We start from the raw sequence: 20,193 nt of genomic DNA, 5'->3' as shown, positions 1-20,193 counted from the left end.
TTCGTGCAAGTACGGTTTATGGAGAACTATTAAGGAGTTTGGATAAAACGACAATGGTCTGGTCATATCGTTCTACGTCGGTCGGTGGTGTTTTGTTGTCTTTGGTGCCATTATAGTCTCTGATATGACTAGTTCGTGCAAATTTATTTACAGCATTAACTTACTATAACATTTTAATAATTTCTATTACATTTGTTTAATCTATATACAATTAATTTGTTTTCTTTTATTCATAAAAATGTAGCAGTCATTGGAATGCGTCAGAAGATGTTAATATTAAAGCTTACGTCCATTAGGTCGTTGAGAATCGTGAGTATTCATTTATACATTTACTATGAGCGAGCGATGTTTTGCTAATGGACGCAATTTCATAGTAAATATGTTATGGACGCTGAAACGCGATTCTAATCAGCAATCTAATGGAAGCTTGCCATATCGATTATGTTGAACGGTCGTTACAAATTTTGATTTTGGCGACAACAATAATTTTGATAAAGCATAATATTAACAAGTCCGTTAAATAATATTATCTCTTTACAGCGAATTTTAGGTTTGAATAGTTCTTAATAGTCAGATATTATTACTTACCAGTTTAAACAAACTCGATAACTTTACGAAAAACTGTGAATAATAAATAAACTCTGTTTTGAGAGAATTATCTAATTTTTATTTATATAATTCAAAAACTGGAATCCAATTCCTAGTACCTTTTGTAAAAACAAATAATACTACATAATACATATAATATTCCCACTAGCTAAATTGACATGAAAATATCATTATAATGCCAGTGACAAACCATAGTAAAATTTCTCAGCAGTGTAGAACACATTTGAAAATTGAATTGATTTGTTTAAAATTAATGTTGAAATAAATGTATGATTCTAACATGACCGAATTTAATTTAAAATGGTAAGCATCATACTTCAAAGTAATTTTATCAAAGTTATAAACAAACAAGCTAGCTCCAACACAATAATTGTAAGCTAGATCGGGCTAATCAATTCCAATGTTGACAGAAAATCCGTTGAAGATTACAGCAGTCACTTCCAACACAGCACTCCCCCCAAGTCTTAACAAGTTTAGTTTTCAACAAACAACGGGTCTCCAATTAAAGGCCGATTCACGCTTTGCCGAGGCCGTAAGGTGCCGAGCTCGGGTCGAGTTTTATTTAACCTTGTCACGAACTAATTTAATTATGTCTTAAATTCTGATGTTAGAGACGTCTTGTTGATCTTTGTGTAAGTTTTACGGGCAACGTGTTTTCAACTGCCTGAAGGTTGATTTCATTAAAATTTAATTTTGTATAGCTTGTTTAGTTAACATAGTGTAGGAAATAGTAGTCTGAGACGGATATGACATCGCTCGATCTCGTGTTGGCTCGTGCCGACGCTAGGTGGCGTGACTTGTTCCGTAAAGAGTAGGGAGTTAGAGAGGGCTAACGATCGGGCGGGAACGACTTGGGATATAAGGCGCTCTTACTCCTACTCCGTATGGTCGTGTCTCGTGGCGTTCTACCTGTCCACAACTTTTGTTGTGTATTCCTGTAAGGGTTACTTGGGATAGGTGGGGAGAGTGACTAGAGTGAAAAGGGGAATGTTAGTTCACTGTCAAGGACGTCCTTAAGCCTACGTACAACGGTCACAAGACCGCGACTCCACTCAAGGTCATTCTCTTCCATTCTAAGGTCTTGTTATGGTTACAGTTGATTTGTTGGTTAAGTTGTCCTGGCAAATATTGTGAATCATAGGTAACCTTCGTTCGACATTGGTTTTCTTATTTTTATAATCCACTTCTGAGTTTGCGAGAAATAGATTCAAGCCTTTATTTAATTTATTTGGATATGTGTGTTGTGATTGAACCTTTATAAGTTTATTAGATACTTTATTAGCTACTTGCGTATCTTCAGTTCCATGCACGTGTAAGTTGTGCAAGTTGAATTACCAAGTGAAATGTTATCATAATTATGTTTAAATTGAAACTGTTACCATACAAAGTCAGTTAGATCATCAACCACTGTATGGACGTTGAATACATATAATTATAGACTAACTATAGGCTCTATGATTGTCTCTTTAAGTACACAAAGACATTTAGACGTGTTGTCGATACAATTATCGCGCCAACATAATAATATTAAGCTGTATTCGCATAACGTAATTAAATAGATTGCGTTACGATTATCCTTTATTAATATTAGTTTAGTTTCATTTGGGCTATTTATTAATACATCTATACAATCAAATTCTTAACAGAATTGTTATTTTTGAAACAATATCTATATTTTTCGACCGATTTTGAAGATGATTCTAAATAAATTGTATTATGATTGTCGCATTTTTGTTTGTATTTCCGCGATTTAGTCAGATACTGACTAGAACAAACAGTTCCGTAGTCATACCTGGATAGACCTTCTAGATTGCTATAATTGGAATATCCATTTAAATATTTATCTTTTCCAAATTTTAGGGAGCCGTCATTTTGAAAATAAATATCAATTAGAACAGGTAGGAAGTTTTATTTGTGTGAAAGTTCATAATTTATATCAACACCTGTGAAAATTACTCCAGTATCTGACAGTCTTATCAGTATCAGTGACAGCTCAAGCTTAAGCTTTTGCGAAAAATTACCAAAATGTTTTTTTATTACAATTTAAAAAAATACATCGGTGGTCTGTAAAGTTGGTTTACTGATGATAGTTGAACGTGACAACGTCATAAGAAAATACAGGTGGATGTCAAAAGAAAGTTCGTTTTTCTAAAATACTGTTTAATAATCTTTATAGAGCAGAATATACTTTATTTCTTGTAAAAAAAGTTGGCATCCCTAGAGCGAGGGAACGACGCATGACGTAATTTTTTTCGAGTGTGCAGCCGGTTTCATCGAATTATAAGACGTGTCACGTCAAATAAGGTTCCTTTCAAAGAGGCATCCTTAAAAATAACTTGTGGCGTATTTCACTTTAAGTGAATGTAAAATATAATAGTTTTATCTCAATTATTAATTAATTAATAATCTGTTACAAAAACTGTACTCGAACTCGACTCGAACTCGATACGATAGAGCCTCACTGCAATAGTTCACAAATCACTTGACACAACCGAGAAGGTCACGCGAGCATCACAACCGAGGCGAGGAGCCACAGACAGAGGCGTGCACGCTCGCGAGGCGCCGCATCCGGCAGGGGCCAGCTCTCACCCCACGGGGACTCCCCGGGCCCCCGTGCTTCCGGTCACATCGTCGTCACCATTTCTGATAAAGAATACAGATAACATTAATTTATTGAATGACCAGTTGGCCCTTGACTGCTATCTCCCCTGACAGTGCAGTACAAGATGTAAATGGGCTTACTACTAGGATGGGGTACAAAGGACATGTCCCAATTTTGAATGGAGGCTGGGCCTTTATTCAGAGTGTCAACTAAGCAGAACAAATTATTTTTATCTTAAAAGAACATAAAATATATCGCTTAAAATCCAAAATAAAAAAAAAATTGGAACCGGCATTTTTTAATTAATTAAATATTTTTTTTTTCATTAGCTGACAACATTAATTAAGAATTTTTATTATGGCAACGCGGACACAGGAAGAACCACAGTACTTACTACCCCAACACCCAATTGCGTCAGAGAGGTCTCTTAAAACAGTTGTTACAAACCTTCGGGGTAATTTTTTTGCTTTTTTTCAGCCCCTCTAGTCTCTTTATCTTCGGGGTAATTTTTTTGCTTTGCTTTTTTTTTCAGCCGCTCTAGTCTCTTTGGTTCAATGGCTTGCAAGTGATTATTAGATCCTGGATCGGGCAGTAAAATATTGATTTTTTTAACGGAACAATTTTCAGTGAGACCTTGGAAACTCGTGTAACTACACCCCGTGTCTAGGAGAGCACATTGTACAGTCGATCGCAGTCGTTATCTATACTAATATTATAAAGATTTGTTTGTTTTTTTATTGAGCGCGCTAATCTCAGGAACTACTGGTCCATTCTTTCAGTGTTAGATAGCCCATTTATCGAGGAAGGCTATAGGCTATATATTATCCCCATATTCCAACGTCGTCAAGTCATTTAGATAAATATCGTTTTAAATTCAAGTTTTCACCCTACGGCCACCAAAATACACTGAAGGTACGTGGTGCGTCTAACACCTATTTTCCTATTCCCTTTGGTTGATTATAATTGAACTGAAATTGATTGTTCCCAGTTATATGTTTGATATACACTATTAGGGCTTTTGTACTATATAGTAGTAATACAGCTCTTTGATTTGATTTTCTGTTAATAAAAAAAATCTGTAGGTACATACGGCGGGTATTTGACTATTTACCGGCTTTACATAAATGCAAAATTGCGTAAAATGTAAGTTTACATTTTACCCAATTTATACATTTCAACCAATTTTCGAGACGTGATCGTAGTTAAGTAAATATAATAATAATTTTATATGAAACTAGTAGAAGCCGCGCGGTTTCACCAACGGGGTTCCCGTTCTCGTAGAAATAGGGGGATAAAATATAGCCTATAGCCTTCCTCGATAAATGGGCTATCTAAAACTGAAAGAGTTTTTCATATCGGACCAGTAGTTCCTGAGATTAGCGCGTTCAATCAAACCAACAAACAAACTCTTCAACTTCTATATATAGATAACTAAATAGTGTTACAATATACCATGAAATATCTATGAGAATTTAAATTGAAACGTTAACATTCGTTCAAATATTTGAATTTGAATTTAATGTCTTCCATAGAAGCAGGTTTCGCGGAAACTTTAATACATACTCTCGCTGAAACTTAAATACCACGGTGCCAAGTCCCCGGGACGCGTATGCAAAAAGTTCTGTTTAAATAAGATGCACTAAAGCAAAAGTCATACGTAAGTATTAAATCGGAAACTTTGGGTTACTTTAACTTTATTTCTTTCATTAAAACTCTTGTGGTCTTTGTAAAGTCTTTTATGATTATAATAACTTAAATATTACACAGGGCCTAGTGGCAGTATGATACTGTGACGATCGCGTTGACGTAAACGTGAATTTCTAAGGAATTGAAACAGTGGCATCTAGTGGCACTACTGCACAACTGTTTCAATTCCATATAAATTCGCGTTTATGTTAACGCGATAGTAACAGTATGAAAATATTGAAAACTCCCACTAGGCAGCTGTTCTCAAACCATTAATCTTCATAATGTTTAAATTTAACGTAATTTCAAAATTATTCAATTGTATAAGGCACAGAACAGAAAATGCTAAAGATAACGCTTGGTATGAAGGCTGTCTTTAACTAATTCACGAACTTGTCTTTTCTAGGCTTTTTGAATATAGAAAACATTTAATTTCTAAAACAATTAGTAATCCACAATAACCGATTTATCAGTATTACCCACAATCACTGATAAATCGGTTATTGTGGATTGTGTATTTGAAAGTTGTACGTGTCCAAGTATACAACTTTTTTTTTATATGATCACGAGGAATAATTTGTATAGTCGCCAAACTATTAACTTCGTGGCAACCCTTCGCTAGAAACTTTTATATTTTATTTGCTGCTTTAATGGGTGAACAAACCGCTTCAGCATATTTATATTCCTTTGTTACAATTTAACCTTTCCAAACAGCTTTCAACTAGATTTATTTCGATTGACTTTTAAACTAGCCTGCTAAAAGTTGAAGGTTGAATAAATCAAGCGATAATTCACCACATCGATATACTGTATCGGCAATAAAACTTTTATCTAATCAAAGTTTATGTACGTTTAAAAGTTCATTCATTTTATATCATTATTGAAGGGGTATCAAAGGCCGGACTCTATTTCAAATTCTTATATTTTATGTAATAACTAGCGGATTTTCTCAAATCCCGCGGGAACCATGGATGTTATTATACATAATTATATACCTTTCTCTTCAATTACTCTCATCATCATCATCATATCAGCCGATGGACGTCCACTGCAGGGCATAGGCCTTTTGTAGGGACTTCCAAACATCACGATACTGAGCCACCTGCATCCAGCGAATCCCTGCGACTCGCTTGATGTCGTCAGTCCACCTGGTGGGGGGTCGGCCAACACTGCGGTTACTAGTGCGGGGTCGCCATTCGAGCACTTTGGGACCCAAACGTCCATCGGCTCTTCGAACTGTGTGCCCCGCCCATTGCCACTTCAGCTTCGCAACTCGTGGAGCTATGTCGGTGACTTTGGTTCTTCTGCGGATCTCCTCATTTCTGATTCGATCATGCAGAGATACTCACTCCTAACATAGCTCGTTCCATCGCCCGCTGTGTGACTCCGAGCCAAAAATATTATCCGATTGTGAGAATCAAACCCACGGACGTGGATGCAGAAAGTACGTTTATATTGGAATCTTATTTCCATAATAAAATATTCATGATAGAGTTAAGAGATTGTTTCAATAAATTTCTTATAATGAGGCACGATATTATCCAAATTAGGTATTGTGAGCTTTTCATGACTTTGTAGATATTAAAAGCAAAGTTCGGGTAATAAAATTAAAAGTTAATGAGGTGAAATTGTGTTATTTCTAATTTTCGTACTCTTCGTTCTTCATGTTTTTGTTCTTATTAACATTATTTACTTATCTTACAATAACAACAATAAAAAGTGAAAACAAACAATAAAATAATAATAATACTTTTTATTGTGAAAATAAAATAAGAAGGGGGTGACATAGGGGTATAAAATTTGTATGGAAAGTCATTTTTAGAGTTACAGTTTTAAAAATTTGTTCATAAATCATAAAAATAATACAAAATATATTGTGATTCAAAAACTTTTGAAATTCAACCCATAAAGAGGTGAAATAGGGTTTGAAAGTTTACATTGATTTCCACGCGGACGAAATCGCGGGCGTCCATTAGTTATATAATAGAGTTCAAAGATTGAGTCTTGGGTTAACAGGAGGCCACTAAATGCATGCGGCTCGAGACCGTCATCTTTCGAAGTCCATAAAAAGGACCATGTTTCAGTAGCGGACTGATAGTGATGATGAGACTTTACCAAGGTTCTGCATTTGGTGTTGGCTGAGCACGATGTAGGAGTTCTCGAGCGCGGGGTCCTCCAGCACCCCGCGGTGGAGCTGTTCCAGATGTCTCTCCGGGTCATCTGCAACGTATCAACTGTTAAACCTCTAAAGCCCATAGTGTATGCCGAATAAAAGAGACTTCGTCTATTCGTTGGACTTATGTACAAACTGGTTCTTTTATTAACCTAAAAGAGCCATGATAGCCCAGTGGATATGACCTCTGCCTCCGATTCCGAAGGATGTAGGTTCGAATCCGGTCCGGGCCATGCACCTCCAACTTTTCGTGTCTCAAACGTTGAAGGAAAAACATCATGAGGAAACCTGCATACCAGAGAATTTTCTCAATTCTCTGCGTGTGTGAAGTCTGCCAATCTGCATTGGGCCAGCGTAGTGGACTATTAGCCTAACCCCTCTCATTCTGAGAGGAGACTCGGGCTCAGTAGTAAGCTGAATATGGGTTGATAAGTCTGACGTTTTTGATCGAGAGGGTTAATATTACGATGAAAACACAAGATTCGATAAGCCAAAAGGACGTTTTCATATTTTGATGGAAAGAATTTCAAAATATTTGAGTCTAACATGATTTTATTATTTTCATCTATTTTGAATAGTTCTACGTAATCTTGCATACACTGCGTGAGTTATGCAAATCTTAAATTTATGTTATGCATAACTTAAATAAATTAATAAATAATAAATACAATTTATTTATTAAACACTCAGTAACAAATTTTTTATACAATAATAGAGATCCCTGGCTCCCAAACTAGCTGTAACAGTACCTTGGAAGCCATTTTAATTTGTGGCGTCAAAATTATTACTGAGCTTGTGTAGTCAGAATTTTAGTCACACTCACGTGTGCCTTATAGCGTTGAAGACTTGCTATATGCGTACTTATACCCTTTTTAAAACCTTATACATTCAAATCTAAAAGAATTTTTCAGAATTCCTCTTGAAACAAGATTAAATAAGGAATAAAAGCTTGTGACTTATATTTTTCAAATTCCTATCCTGAAAACCACTATATCTTGCATAGCATTTGTAGCTTGCATTTTGAAAAGCTGCGGAATGCTTTCTTAATACCACGGGAAATCAGAATTTATACGCGAATAAATTTGCAAGTAATCGCTTTTTCGATAAAATAGACATTTTTCGGAAGACGAAATATAATACATACAATATTGTAATACTTTAAAACAACAAAACACGCTTTTAGCACGCACTAAAAATTACATATATTGGATTTAAGTCACGTGACTATTTTTTTCGTATCAAGTAGCAAGCCCTTTTATTTGATATCCATATCATGCGGGTGGATTTCAAACGGCCAGTCGGGCATCTTGGGGAGGCCGCCATTTTGATTCGTAATGATAATTCTTAGCTAGTCATATACTTAGTCTTACACGAAGACCGGGAAGTGGGTCAAATTAGGATTCCAAGATTTGTCTTTCCTACATAGTTAAAGTGATTGGGGAGGACGCCATGACGTTTCTTAGCTAGTCATGTATTGTTATCAGAACTCAGAGCGTGTGCAAAATTTCATCCTAATCGAAGACTGGGAAGTGGGTCAAATTAAGAAGATAATATTTTCTTACATACATAGTTACAAATGAAGCTAATATAGGTAAAGCGTGTAAAAATGTTGTTTATTCGACATAACCTGCCTATTATTATTTTTAACTATAAGTGTAACGTTCCCTGTTAAATGACTCCAAAAGGAGTCACGTTTGTACCAAGGTCATCAGTGACTCCTTGGAAGTATGGTTAAATAACAAGGCTATGGAAATTTTTAATTAGCATAAATGGAAACTTATGTTATTGTCGAGTATCACGAAGTTGTAGATGGACGTACGAATACATTTTTAACTTTTGTTCTGTGACAACTCGTTAAGTTACACCTGCGACCAAAGTGTTACAGAAGTTGTTAGATATGGCTTAGTTATAAGACTCAGTAAGATATTTGCCATATTTCTAACTAAGCCAGTGATAAGTGGCTCACCTGAGTCTTATGCTGGCATCACACGGTGACCCATCGCTGGTGCATCATAAGGTAGACGAGATGGCTATGTGATCATTGTAACGATGGCGATGTTTAGTTTTCATTCGTAGTTGTAATAAAATTAATATGTAAGCTATAATTGTTGCTGCATCAGTATAACTATTTAGCGCTTTTCATTAACTTCATAAAGAAATCTCTAAACACCTATTCTAAAAAATTGTCATAACAGACGACGCACAACAAGTCAAATTAAGTATTTTTTATTTCAAACACCGTGGAGTGAACCACTTGTAGAAGCGTATCGCCATCAGGAGATCGATTGTTGTTCTTGTTCTATATACTCGTCGATGTAATATTGGCCTATAACAAGTTATAATACAATTTGAACTTTATTTTTATGGGATGCCAAAAATAAAATGTCAATAACAACGACGTACCATGGAAACGAGCGATGTCCCATCGCTGTAACTATACAGAATGCAAGGGCTGGCCTACTATCCATTAATGTGCGATCAGAAAAACGACAACGACCTATACAAAGACACATCAAAAGGCACACGCCAAAAGCCGACAAATGTCACAACGCTCTCTACACGATGACCCATTACAGTGGACTATCGAGATACCCACCCACCAGGCAACTGCAAATACAGGTTACAAAGAGCTGATTCAAAATAATGGTAATAATTTTAGAAATAACTTATCATCATTGCAAGGTATGAAATTCAAGCGCTAGGTACAAGGTTTCCAACGTTTCTAAAATCAATATCCCCAAATGCACTATTCATCACCTTGTGCAAACTAACGCGACGGTATTTGGTTGGTCGTACGGTCATAAATCTATTCGTCGCTGCTAGACGCGACTGTGTCGCTTGTCGTATGTCGCTTGTCGCCGGTCGGCAAGTAGGTCGATGTAATGCCTCACTCCACATGCATAATGTTCATACGAGTGTATAATGTGTTTGCTCTTTTATGTAGGAAATGTTGCAGGGCGGAGATTTTCGCGGCGTTTTCGCCAGATTTAGATTTTCAAGGCCGGCTTTTACGAGATTTGTACGTGGTTGTTTCTTTTTAATATTTGGATGACCGAGTTTTACGGTTATTTGTGAAATCATATCACATTCGGGTAAAAAATATTCCAGTGCTTTATAAACCACGTTCAACTCACAACTGTATTCCTTTTAAACGTTTTTAGGCAAATTCTTTCTGTATAAAAAAATCGCGCTATAAATAACTATGCTCATAAGCATTCTATCTGTAGAATTGGCTTACTAAAACATGAAAGATTGACTTCTAAAACGTCCGACTTTCCAAAAATGCTTAAAATAAAAGCTTGCAAATTTGAATTGAAATAAATATTAGAGAATTCTAACGAAATTCAAAAGGTCTTTTCAAACATAAATACAGCAAAAGACGCGTAAATACAAAGTTTATAAGATGACGTATTAAAACATTTTATTAATTCAAAATATAAAAAAATAAACCCCGTTTCCCAACTGAAAAGGTTTTGACATTCCGTAATTTGAACGTAATCTAAAGAACGAATGAATTCATTCAGAAATATTTTCGGGGAAAACGTTAAAAATACTGCGAGGAAAATGTTTATAAGCCCTTAGGGTTAAATTTTCAATATTTTCTCATTTTTATTGAATACCTATACAGAGACCGCGGGCGAATATAACGAATTTACGTGAACGTAATATGATGTATCTTTATGTTTTTTTTAATTTTGATTGGTAAGGTATATTATTGTTTTTTTTATAAGCTCCCTCAATTTTTGATAACACCTACGTACGCTCTTTCCCTCTGGCCTAAGCTTCAAAAGGGCTATTCAGTAACGATGTTTTGAATAACTCGCAAGTGCGTGTTTAGAATTCACCTCTATTTTTCTCATTCTATAATATCGTGTTAGACAGAGAGAGATAGAGGTGAATTCGAAAGTCACACTAGCGAGTTATTAAAACATCGTTACAGAATAGCTCTACTGATTCCCTTGTCTAGGTAAATTTTCCACTCAGAGAATATTTTATTATAAAAATCAACAAATTCCAGACCAGGCGATAGAAGATTCAAAGAGGTTTCAGATACGGATAGTTTTCTAAACAACAACTATTTGACGGATTCTACTTTTGACGACAAGTTCTAAGTATAATCCTGACGTTAAGACAAAAGACACAATTTTTAATGTAGGTAGATCTAGCGTCCTACATTGAGAGTGTGGTTGGTGTGTTAACATGGTTATCAGTAATTTATTATGTATCATGGTGATCCTTCATTGAAAAGGGTAATAATAAACAATAGCACTGAGTCCCAAGATTCTATATCTTGGGACTCAGTGCTATTGTGATTTGAAGGTGTGAAAAAAAAATAACTTAAAAAGATACTGCCGTTTATGCCTCTAAAAACGTTACCTATTTTTCGACACTGAAGGGAAACTTACTTCCCCAACCATCCATAATATGGTTAAAAACCAAGCATGTATATTTATATATTAAATTACAGTAATCTAACATAATATACAAGTAGGTTAAGCAAATAATAATAATATATACGGTACGGTACGGAACCTTCGGTAGGCGAGTCAGAGTCATTTTGTACGGTTTTTTTATAGTACTTTAGTGTTATATTGAACTCACATGACTGCATTGTAGTTGTGGGTGGCGGCGTTGTCGTCGTTGTCGTGGTGGTCGTGGTCGTTGTCGTGGTCGTAGTGGTCGTCGTCAACACTGAAAATAAATATGCTATTAGCGTAATATGATATTAAAAGCCAATAATACTTTATGAAGCATACAGGTATGTAGATCGTATCCATTTATTTTGTTAATTATTTTCTTTTTCAACATAAGTGTATTATTTTGTTAGTTTTATAAATAATAAAATATATCAATAAAAATTTGCTACGTCTATTTGAAGAATTTAATAGAAAATAGAATAAAGATTTTAGCTTAAAAGGATTTTCTTATCTGTTCTACGTTTACTAAGTCCTACGAATCCATTTTATATTTTGCCAGCAGAAGGCAAAAAGGCTTTAAATAGATTGTTACTAAGATTTACTTAGTTATCTATTTAAAGCCTTTTTGTATAGAAAGGTTTGTTGTATTGATTTTTCTTCACTGCTATTATTTTGATTGAAGGGTCTGGTAAATCGTGATGTGACTTAATCAATACATATCAATATCAAATGAAATATCAATACATACAAAAATGACTACAAACACAAAAATGTCAAACGAGAGTTTATACTCTATCATTAAAAATGATTTTTGTGTGTATGTGTCGGCATCTACCACGCTGCTCTAATGTGGGATGGCGGGCTTAGAGTGACATTTTTTAGGGTTCCGTAGTCCACAAGGAACCTTTAAAGAGTCGCAATGTCCGTCCGTCTGTCCGCGACTTAGTGCAAATACTATCACTACTAGTAAGCAGTAAATTAGTATGAGTAGGTAGTACATCAAAAATGCGAACAAAGTCGTAAAATAAAATATTTTTTGTAGGGTACGCTACATGCAAAGTGATGATGAATTTATATCGTCTATCCCATTATCGGTATTTTTGTGCATTACATAAGGGATTAAAGTGCTTACTTAATCTACGGAACCCACGCGTGGTACGACATGCACTTTGCCGGTTTTATTTGTAACAATCACTATCAGATGTTAAAAATATATTACTAATATTATAAACGCGAAAGTTTGTATGGATGTTTGTTACTCTTTAACGACGCAACTACTGTACCGAATTGACTGAAATTTGGAATGGAAATAGATTTTACTCTGAATTAACACATAAGCTTCTTTTTATCTCGGCAAGAATCCATGCTTCCCGAGGGATTGGTGAAAAACTAAATTTCACGCGGACGAAGTCGCGGGCGTAATACAACTGCGTTATATACCGATTTCCCAACGGTCTTATACTGAGAACTTCTCGGAAGAAAGAAAAACTCAATAATAGAATAATAGTAATTATAGAAACATTGAGGAGGTTACAAAAATAGATCAGTAAAGTTGTCTCCTATTATTCGAGCAATAAAGAAAGTATTATGTTACTTCGTAAAACTTTCTTTATTAAAAACCATTACTTTTATGAGTTTTAGGTGGTTGTCACTTAATATGAAGCTCACAGTCAAGTCATTACGTGTTGTTTAATTTAAACAACTGTTGATAGATTAGTTAAAGCTGGATTTATATTTGTCTGACGTGTCGTGTCGTGACGCGTCACATCAGAAGCCACCACGACATGTCACAACACATAAGTGTAAAAGTTGCCATATGAAATGTATGATACCGATTTTGTTCTGATGCGTCACGACACGACCCATCTGACGAATATAATATTCCGCCTTTAATTATGACTCTGACATTTAGAAATATTGAGCACTTCTTTCGATCAAGAAATTTTCAAAACCCATTTCCGATTCGGGATGTTGTTGATTTTACAACCCTAGGAGCTCAAGCCGTCGACCAGAACCACGATATCACTAACATGATTACTACCTATTATTGCAGTCATTTTTTTAAAGAATATTTGTCATTATATATTTTCTAAATACTTATGACTAATATTCAATCCCCCTCCAAGTAGTCGGGAACGACTATATTATTAGTGGGATCGCAACACCATTGAATTATTGAGGCATTATAACCCTAAGTCCGCCTAAGAGCAGTGTGGTGCGCAGCATACGTCCTTTATGTTCTGTTGCTGAGCCTAAGCTTATATACCTGTCCTATAACGAGGGAGGCCAGAGGCCAATTTAGAAGGAATTGATACAGGGTCAATTAGTGGCACTACTACACAACTGTTTCAATTCCTTAGAAATTCGCGTTTACATTTACGCAATCGTCACAGTATGAGAACATTGAAAACTCCCACTAGGCACTCTGACTCTGTAGTGGGTTATTCTGATACATAAGTTCTTTCCTAACTTTCAAATATCTTACTATGTAGGAACAGCTCCGCCTGTGCCTTGCCCAAACTGTTTTCAACGTGACACCTGTAGGATCCCGCGTCTTCTCTCGACATTTCGCTCACTTGCAAGCTTAACGTATGGCGATACCCTCTTGTTGTTTTGCTGACTCTGTATTTTGTGCCTGGGAACAAAAAAGGAAGTTAACAATGATATAAGTCACAAGGCTGAAATGGTAATGGTTTTGAAAGGCCCAAAGGTGGTTGTTCATATGCTGAAGCGATGATAATAATGATGATGATGATGTTTAGGATTATGACAATGGTGAACCCTAATGCCAATGATAACTGCCTCATTGGTCCCGTGGTTAGCTGATTCAGCTACGGACAATGAGGTCCAGGGTTCGAATCCCGGGTCAGGCCAACAAAAACAAAATAGGTTATTGGGATTTTTCTTACAAGGAAAATCTTAATAGCAGCCTAGAGTTAGGAAGTTGGCGGTGTTAGTACACCCCCGTGCATCGGAGAGCACGTAAAGCCGTCGGTCCTGCGCCTGATCTCTCACCGGTCGTATCGGTCTGCCGTCCCATCGGATTTCGAGAGTGAGGCAAGAGAGAGTGCACCTGTGCTTGCGCACTATAATATCTCCTGCGTACATGGTTAATCTCACCAAGAGATTAGCCGCCGTGACCGAAACGTCGGTCGGGAATTAATGATGAACCCAGTGCATTTTAAAGTGTGTGTTGTATATAAATAACTGTCCCGCTCAGTAGCTGTTAATAAAAGCTTTCAGATTTCATTTAATAATCGTTATATTTTATGCCACTGTCATATTATAATTTGGATCTTTGGGTTTAAATAAAGATATTAGACGGACAGACACACGGATGGGTAGCCGCAAACTTATTTAAAGGTCTCGTTTCATCAGTTAATTGGTTTGCTTTGAAATTGAGAATATGTAAAAGTCAAAAGTCAAAAAGTCAAAATTCATTTATTTCAAATAGGCTTACTTTACAAGCTCTTTCGAAACGTCAGGTATTAAACTTAAGATAATGGTGATACTAATCATTCGAAAACTTAAAATTAAAGTTACGAGGGTTCCAAACACGCCTTGGTCCGAGAAGAGCCCACAACAAACTCAATAACTAACCCTATGAAAAACAGAAAACAACATAAACCATCCCTCTTTTATGTCAGGGGTGACAAATGAATGAATAATAAAAGAACTGGAAATGTATTTATAATGTGAATATTTGGCAAGCAGTAAAAATTTATACAAATGGTGTTTTGATAGTTTCACTATCAAGTAACGAGCCGTCAAGGGGCAGTATCAATCAGTGAGGGGCCTGGCTGACGGCCAAGGGGCTTGATGACGACTCGACAAATTATAAGCGCGAGATCAGAACGAAGTTACTGATGAAGTGAGTTTCAAAAGGCCAAATAGAAAATGCCTCAAAGTATTATGTTTCGCTTCTGCACATTATCTTACGCTATAACAATTAAAACAAAAACAAAACAAACGATCACTGGAATGGTAGAAAGATTATGAAAGATTTTGAGAAAGACACGAGAAACAGGTGTAGCTTCTTTCTCGTATTTTTCTTGTCTTCCTGTGTCTTTCTGGCGTCAACCGTGATTTCAAAAGGGGACAAACGATTTAGATGTGGGTTTCTTTATTCGATAGTTGATTTTCTAGCAACGGTACTTAAATATTTTTATCAAAATCAGTTTAGCCAGTGCAAGCGAAAGTGGATTCACTGGGAATAGTAAAAATTGATAAAGATTCAATTCAGAACAATTCTTAAAAATATATAAGACACAAATAACGCGTTTTTAAAGCCAAATTCTTGATTTTCCCAATTTAAAGTAGAACATTAAGTATTAGAAATGTCCACAGAGTGAGTTCTTATGAGCAATACGATAATCGTTGTTGACAAAAAGCGACCGACTAGCTGGAGAGCTGTGAAGTGATAAACGAGCTGCCACCAGGAAAGTGATTAATGGCTTACGAAGTCTTTTTCAAACCCACAATTCGAAGCATTCCGTTAATCTTGTTTTAAAGTATTTGAAACTACTATGAGATTAGCTAACGATAATTCGAGGTATGGAAAAGAAACGTTTGTAGATTGAAATTCAAATTAATGAATTTCAAATAGCTCATGTCCATTTCATTCGTCAATTTCTTCTTCTCTAAATTGAAAAAAGCTTATGCTAAGCATAAGTAAGTCAATATTATAACCCAATGGCTATGTCCACATTTTTTATTTGACATATTTAAAATTTACATTATTTTATAACTTAACTGGCGAACAAACCGGCGGAATGTTGTAATCAACTCCGAACATCTGCATCACCATAAGAGCCATCGATACGTTGAAGGTCATTTGGGGATATGTTTATTGGCGGTTTGAATAACCTCAAATTATGGTATGCGAAAACACTGAAGATGAAAACTAGTTAGCGTTACGAATATCACGTGTACGACAAGACTAGGTAAAATGGTTGGCTATCTAAAACTATGTATGAATCATAAAAACAATCTGCGACGTGAGGTGCAACCCGTGAAAACGAACGATGGGATTAGCTCAAACAACTTTTCAGAACACAGAAATTTATAAAACAAACAGTTCCCATTATAGTATATAAGTAGGTATATAGAACAAACAGCTCTTCAGAAAACTTCCCAATTTAAAGTTTATAGAGCACACAACAGGAAATGTGCGTTATCAATTTTGTACTCATAACCTTTAGGTGACATGAGTATAACACGGTAGTCGATCATGTAAAGCTATTGGTTGTGTCGGTCATCTATTGTAATATTAGCAGAGGATTTGATACATCGTATAAGGTTCTCTCCACATTGTTTCCGACGATTGTGATTCTACATCCGAAGCATACGTGTATTAATATAATCTATACTAATAATATGAAGCTGAAGAGTTTGTTTGTTTGATTGATTGAACGCGCTAATCTCAGGAACTACTGGTCCGATTTGAAAAATTCTTTCTGTGTTAGATAGCCCATTTATTGTGGAAGGCTATAGGCTATATTAATCCCTGTATTGCTACGGGAACGGGAACCACTCGGGTAAAACCGCGCGGCGTCAGCTAGTTTTAATGAAAATTGTAAGGCCTTCAAAAAATAATCATTAGCTACTATACCACATTGACATCACAATGTAGAAACAACGAAATTCTGTGTTTGCAATGTGGTTTGTGGTTAACCCGTGGTTACGCTATCGTCAATATCTCCCACATGGTTGAATTTTACGAAAAAATGTGGTATGTAAATGAAACTATTCAAATTACTAATCACGATTACTTTACGAGTGTAACAATGTCAAGAATTAGTAATAATAAATGAACACGAATGCATGGAAATTTAACTTTACTAACTAGGTTTTGCAATACAAAACCAATTGTTGTGTTTTATTTGAAATTATGCCTGCGAAAGTAAAGAAAGACAGAAAGAAAAAACATTTATTTTGCAGATAAAATCGATCGATTGCAGATTGGAAATTTTCAGCTTCTTGGTAATTTACAAAGCTAATATGGACCATATTAATATGTACTTATTTTGACTGGACTGAAGTAAAACTACACGTGTAAAACTAGCCTATTTAAGATCGTACTCCGAAAAGGAATCAATCATCTGACACTCCAGCGCCACCTGGCGAGGGGCCAATGACTCGACACGTCCACCAGCTATGATGAATGTGCGAGATCTACGAGTACACGATGATTTTAAAATAAATAAATTAAAACTTGTTAAGCTAGGCATCAAAAATTATTTTTACGGTCATTGCGCGTATTATAGGCCGAGTAAGCGAAGGATTCCAGGATTCAAAGGGTTCAAAAGTAGAATCCATGAGTGTAGCGAGAGGCACAATCAAGAGCACTAGAGGTAAGTAATTCATTTTTTAAATCATAGTCCTGTTATAATATAGGGTAATTTATCACAAAAATAAAAAGAAGAATATTTTTATTCACGTGCCGTGGGCTAATAATGATTATTAGCCCGTGTAGGCTGAAGGGTAATTATCATATTATAATACATAGATAATACTTAAATATTATTTCTGTTTTTTTACTATTATTATTTTCAAAATTATAATTTGTTTTAAAATGGAAATTAATAAACCTCTTAATTTAAATTAATACTTTAAAACCCACCTTTACTTTAATTTCTAAACTTTTATATTTTATAAAGTTACTTATGACAAGTCTTCAATAAAAACACCAAACAAGTGCGAATCAGAGTAACGTATAAAATAAAAATGAACAAGTACTCACAAAATAATTTAGTTAATGAAAGTTTAAATTTCAAAGTTCAAGGATTATTTTAAAATGAAGACAGATTTTCAAATTTTCTTTTGATAATTGCTTATTACCGCGGTAATTACACCGGCCCTCTTACACAAGAGATTGAAGTTCTAATTATCTTCAAGGGGCGCATAATTCTCAAGTTGAAGATAAATTATTATATTTTTTTCTTTTTTAATTAACAAAATTAGATTTTTTAAATGATGTTCATAATTTTACCAAGTACCAGCCACAGAAATGTTATAGAGTTTTATTATTATTTTATATATCTTTTCAAATAATGCATATTCCGAAAAATATTGCACTCTATGACACTACTGTTCTATGGGCTTCATAAAAGGGCTCAGAGTCACTGGATCAATGGAATGATGGATGGAATGAAATGAGGAGATCAGCAAAAGAATCAAAGTCACCGACATAGCTCAACAAGTCGCGAAACTGAAGTGGCAATAGGAGGGGCACATAGTTCGAGGAGCTGATGGTCATTGAGGTACTGCATTGATGACCCCGCACTAGTAAGTGCACTGTTGGCCGACCCCTCACCAGGTGGACTGACGACTAGCGAGTCGAGGGGAGTTGCTGAATGCAGGCGATTCTGGATCGTGGTGCTTGGAAGTTTCTACAAGAGACAATATGTCCTGCAATGAACGTTCATTGGCTGATATGACGATGACCATGACAATGTCCTTTACAATGGAGGAATAATATATTGAAATCCCTAAAATTCGCTCATTTCTTCTCTGGTGAACAAGTAAAGATTGCGACTAAGAACTTTGTATAAGTTTAAAAGTGGTCAGATATCTAACAACAATAATTACGTGACCTTAGCCATTATTTATTTCAGTATCACATTACACACGCGATAGAATAAATTCTAAAACAGGTAAGCTAACCGATACACAGATGAAACTTACCATTTACCAGTCTCTGTTCACCGTTCAGGGTCCAGTAGGACTGCGGCAGGGGAAACGCCTCCGCAGTGCAGGTCAGGCCCGCCGCCGTCCCGGACAGTGCCCGGACCGCCACCCGACCGGCCCACACCGACGGGGCAACTGTAGGGAGAAAGAACAATGTAGTTAAGGTTACAGTATACGTATATATTGAGATACTAGCTGACGCCGCGTGGTTCCCGTTCCCGTAGGAATACGGGGTTAAAATATAGTCTATAGCGTTTCTCGATAAATGGACTATCAAACACTGAAAGAATTTTTCAAATCGGACCAGTAGTTCCTGAGATTAGCGCGTTCAATCAAACAAACAAACTCTTCAGCTTTATAATATTAGTATAGATTAGGTCAGCGCGAAGAAATTCGAAGTGGTTCGGCCCTGACCACGGAGTACAGAGGAGGTCATTTTTAGTCCGTGCAAGTCGGATAAGTCCTGTCGACTAGCCGACAGAAATCCGGAGGAATATTTTTCCTTCCCGACAAAAAAAAACGTAGATATAATATTGAATCTGTGGTAGAAAAACCTCTGCCATATTATAAAAGTGTTTGTCAGTTCAGTCAGTTCCTACGGCAGGCAACTGTGGTGTTAGTGGGTTTCATCGGTCCATACCCTAAGCCATCGTAGTAGCCAAGTACAAACCGTAATATTTTTGTATTTTCTACGGGATATCATTAGTATTATAGTCGCCAGATATTTAGTCGATCACAATCCTTCGCTAGAGATCTTTTGAAAGTATAATACTAATAATACTTAATAATAACACATGCGGGCAGCATTTCCAAAAAAAAAAAGGGCCACAAAAATTCCGAAGTTTATACCCGAAATTGTTAAATTCTGGAACATCTAATTTTAGTTCGTACCTCAAATTATCAAACTCTGGAATATCTAATTTTAATATAAAGCGTATTATTTTATTAACTCAACAAAATTTAACAACACGCCAAAATATTATTCACGAACAATAAATAAATTTAGAATGTTGAGC

General features: G+C 35.8%; 1 protein-coding gene across 1 annotated transcript in view; it reads right to left on the bottom strand.

Annotated features, from left to right (window-relative positions):
- Positions 1-219: 219 nt before the first annotated feature.
- LOC112050994 (lachesin-like) overlaps positions 220-20,193 on the bottom strand; it is an 89,227-nt gene continuing 69,253 nt past the window's right edge. Inside the window, exons 6-10 of the mRNA XM_024089432.2 lie at positions 19,175-19,312; positions 13,974-14,123; positions 11,673-11,762; positions 7,013-7,117; positions 220-3,252 (exon numbers count right to left, since the gene is read on the bottom strand). Of these exons, the coding sequence (XP_023945200.2) occupies positions 3,233-3,252; positions 7,013-7,117; positions 11,673-11,762; positions 13,974-14,123; positions 19,175-19,312 (503 nt within the window). The 3' untranslated portion in view covers positions 220-3,232. The remainder of the gene's footprint in view (positions 3,253-7,012; positions 7,118-11,672; positions 11,763-13,973; positions 14,124-19,174; positions 19,313-20,193) is intronic.

The sequence above is a fragment of the Bicyclus anynana genome, chromosome 12 (assembly GCF_947172395.1).
Source record: "Bicyclus anynana chromosome 12, ilBicAnyn1.1, whole genome shotgun sequence".
Lineage (NCBI taxonomy): Eukaryota > Metazoa > Arthropoda > Insecta > Lepidoptera > Nymphalidae > Bicyclus > Bicyclus anynana.
Note: the sequence above shows the minus strand (reverse complement) of the source record. Positions and strands in the feature narration are given on the sequence as shown.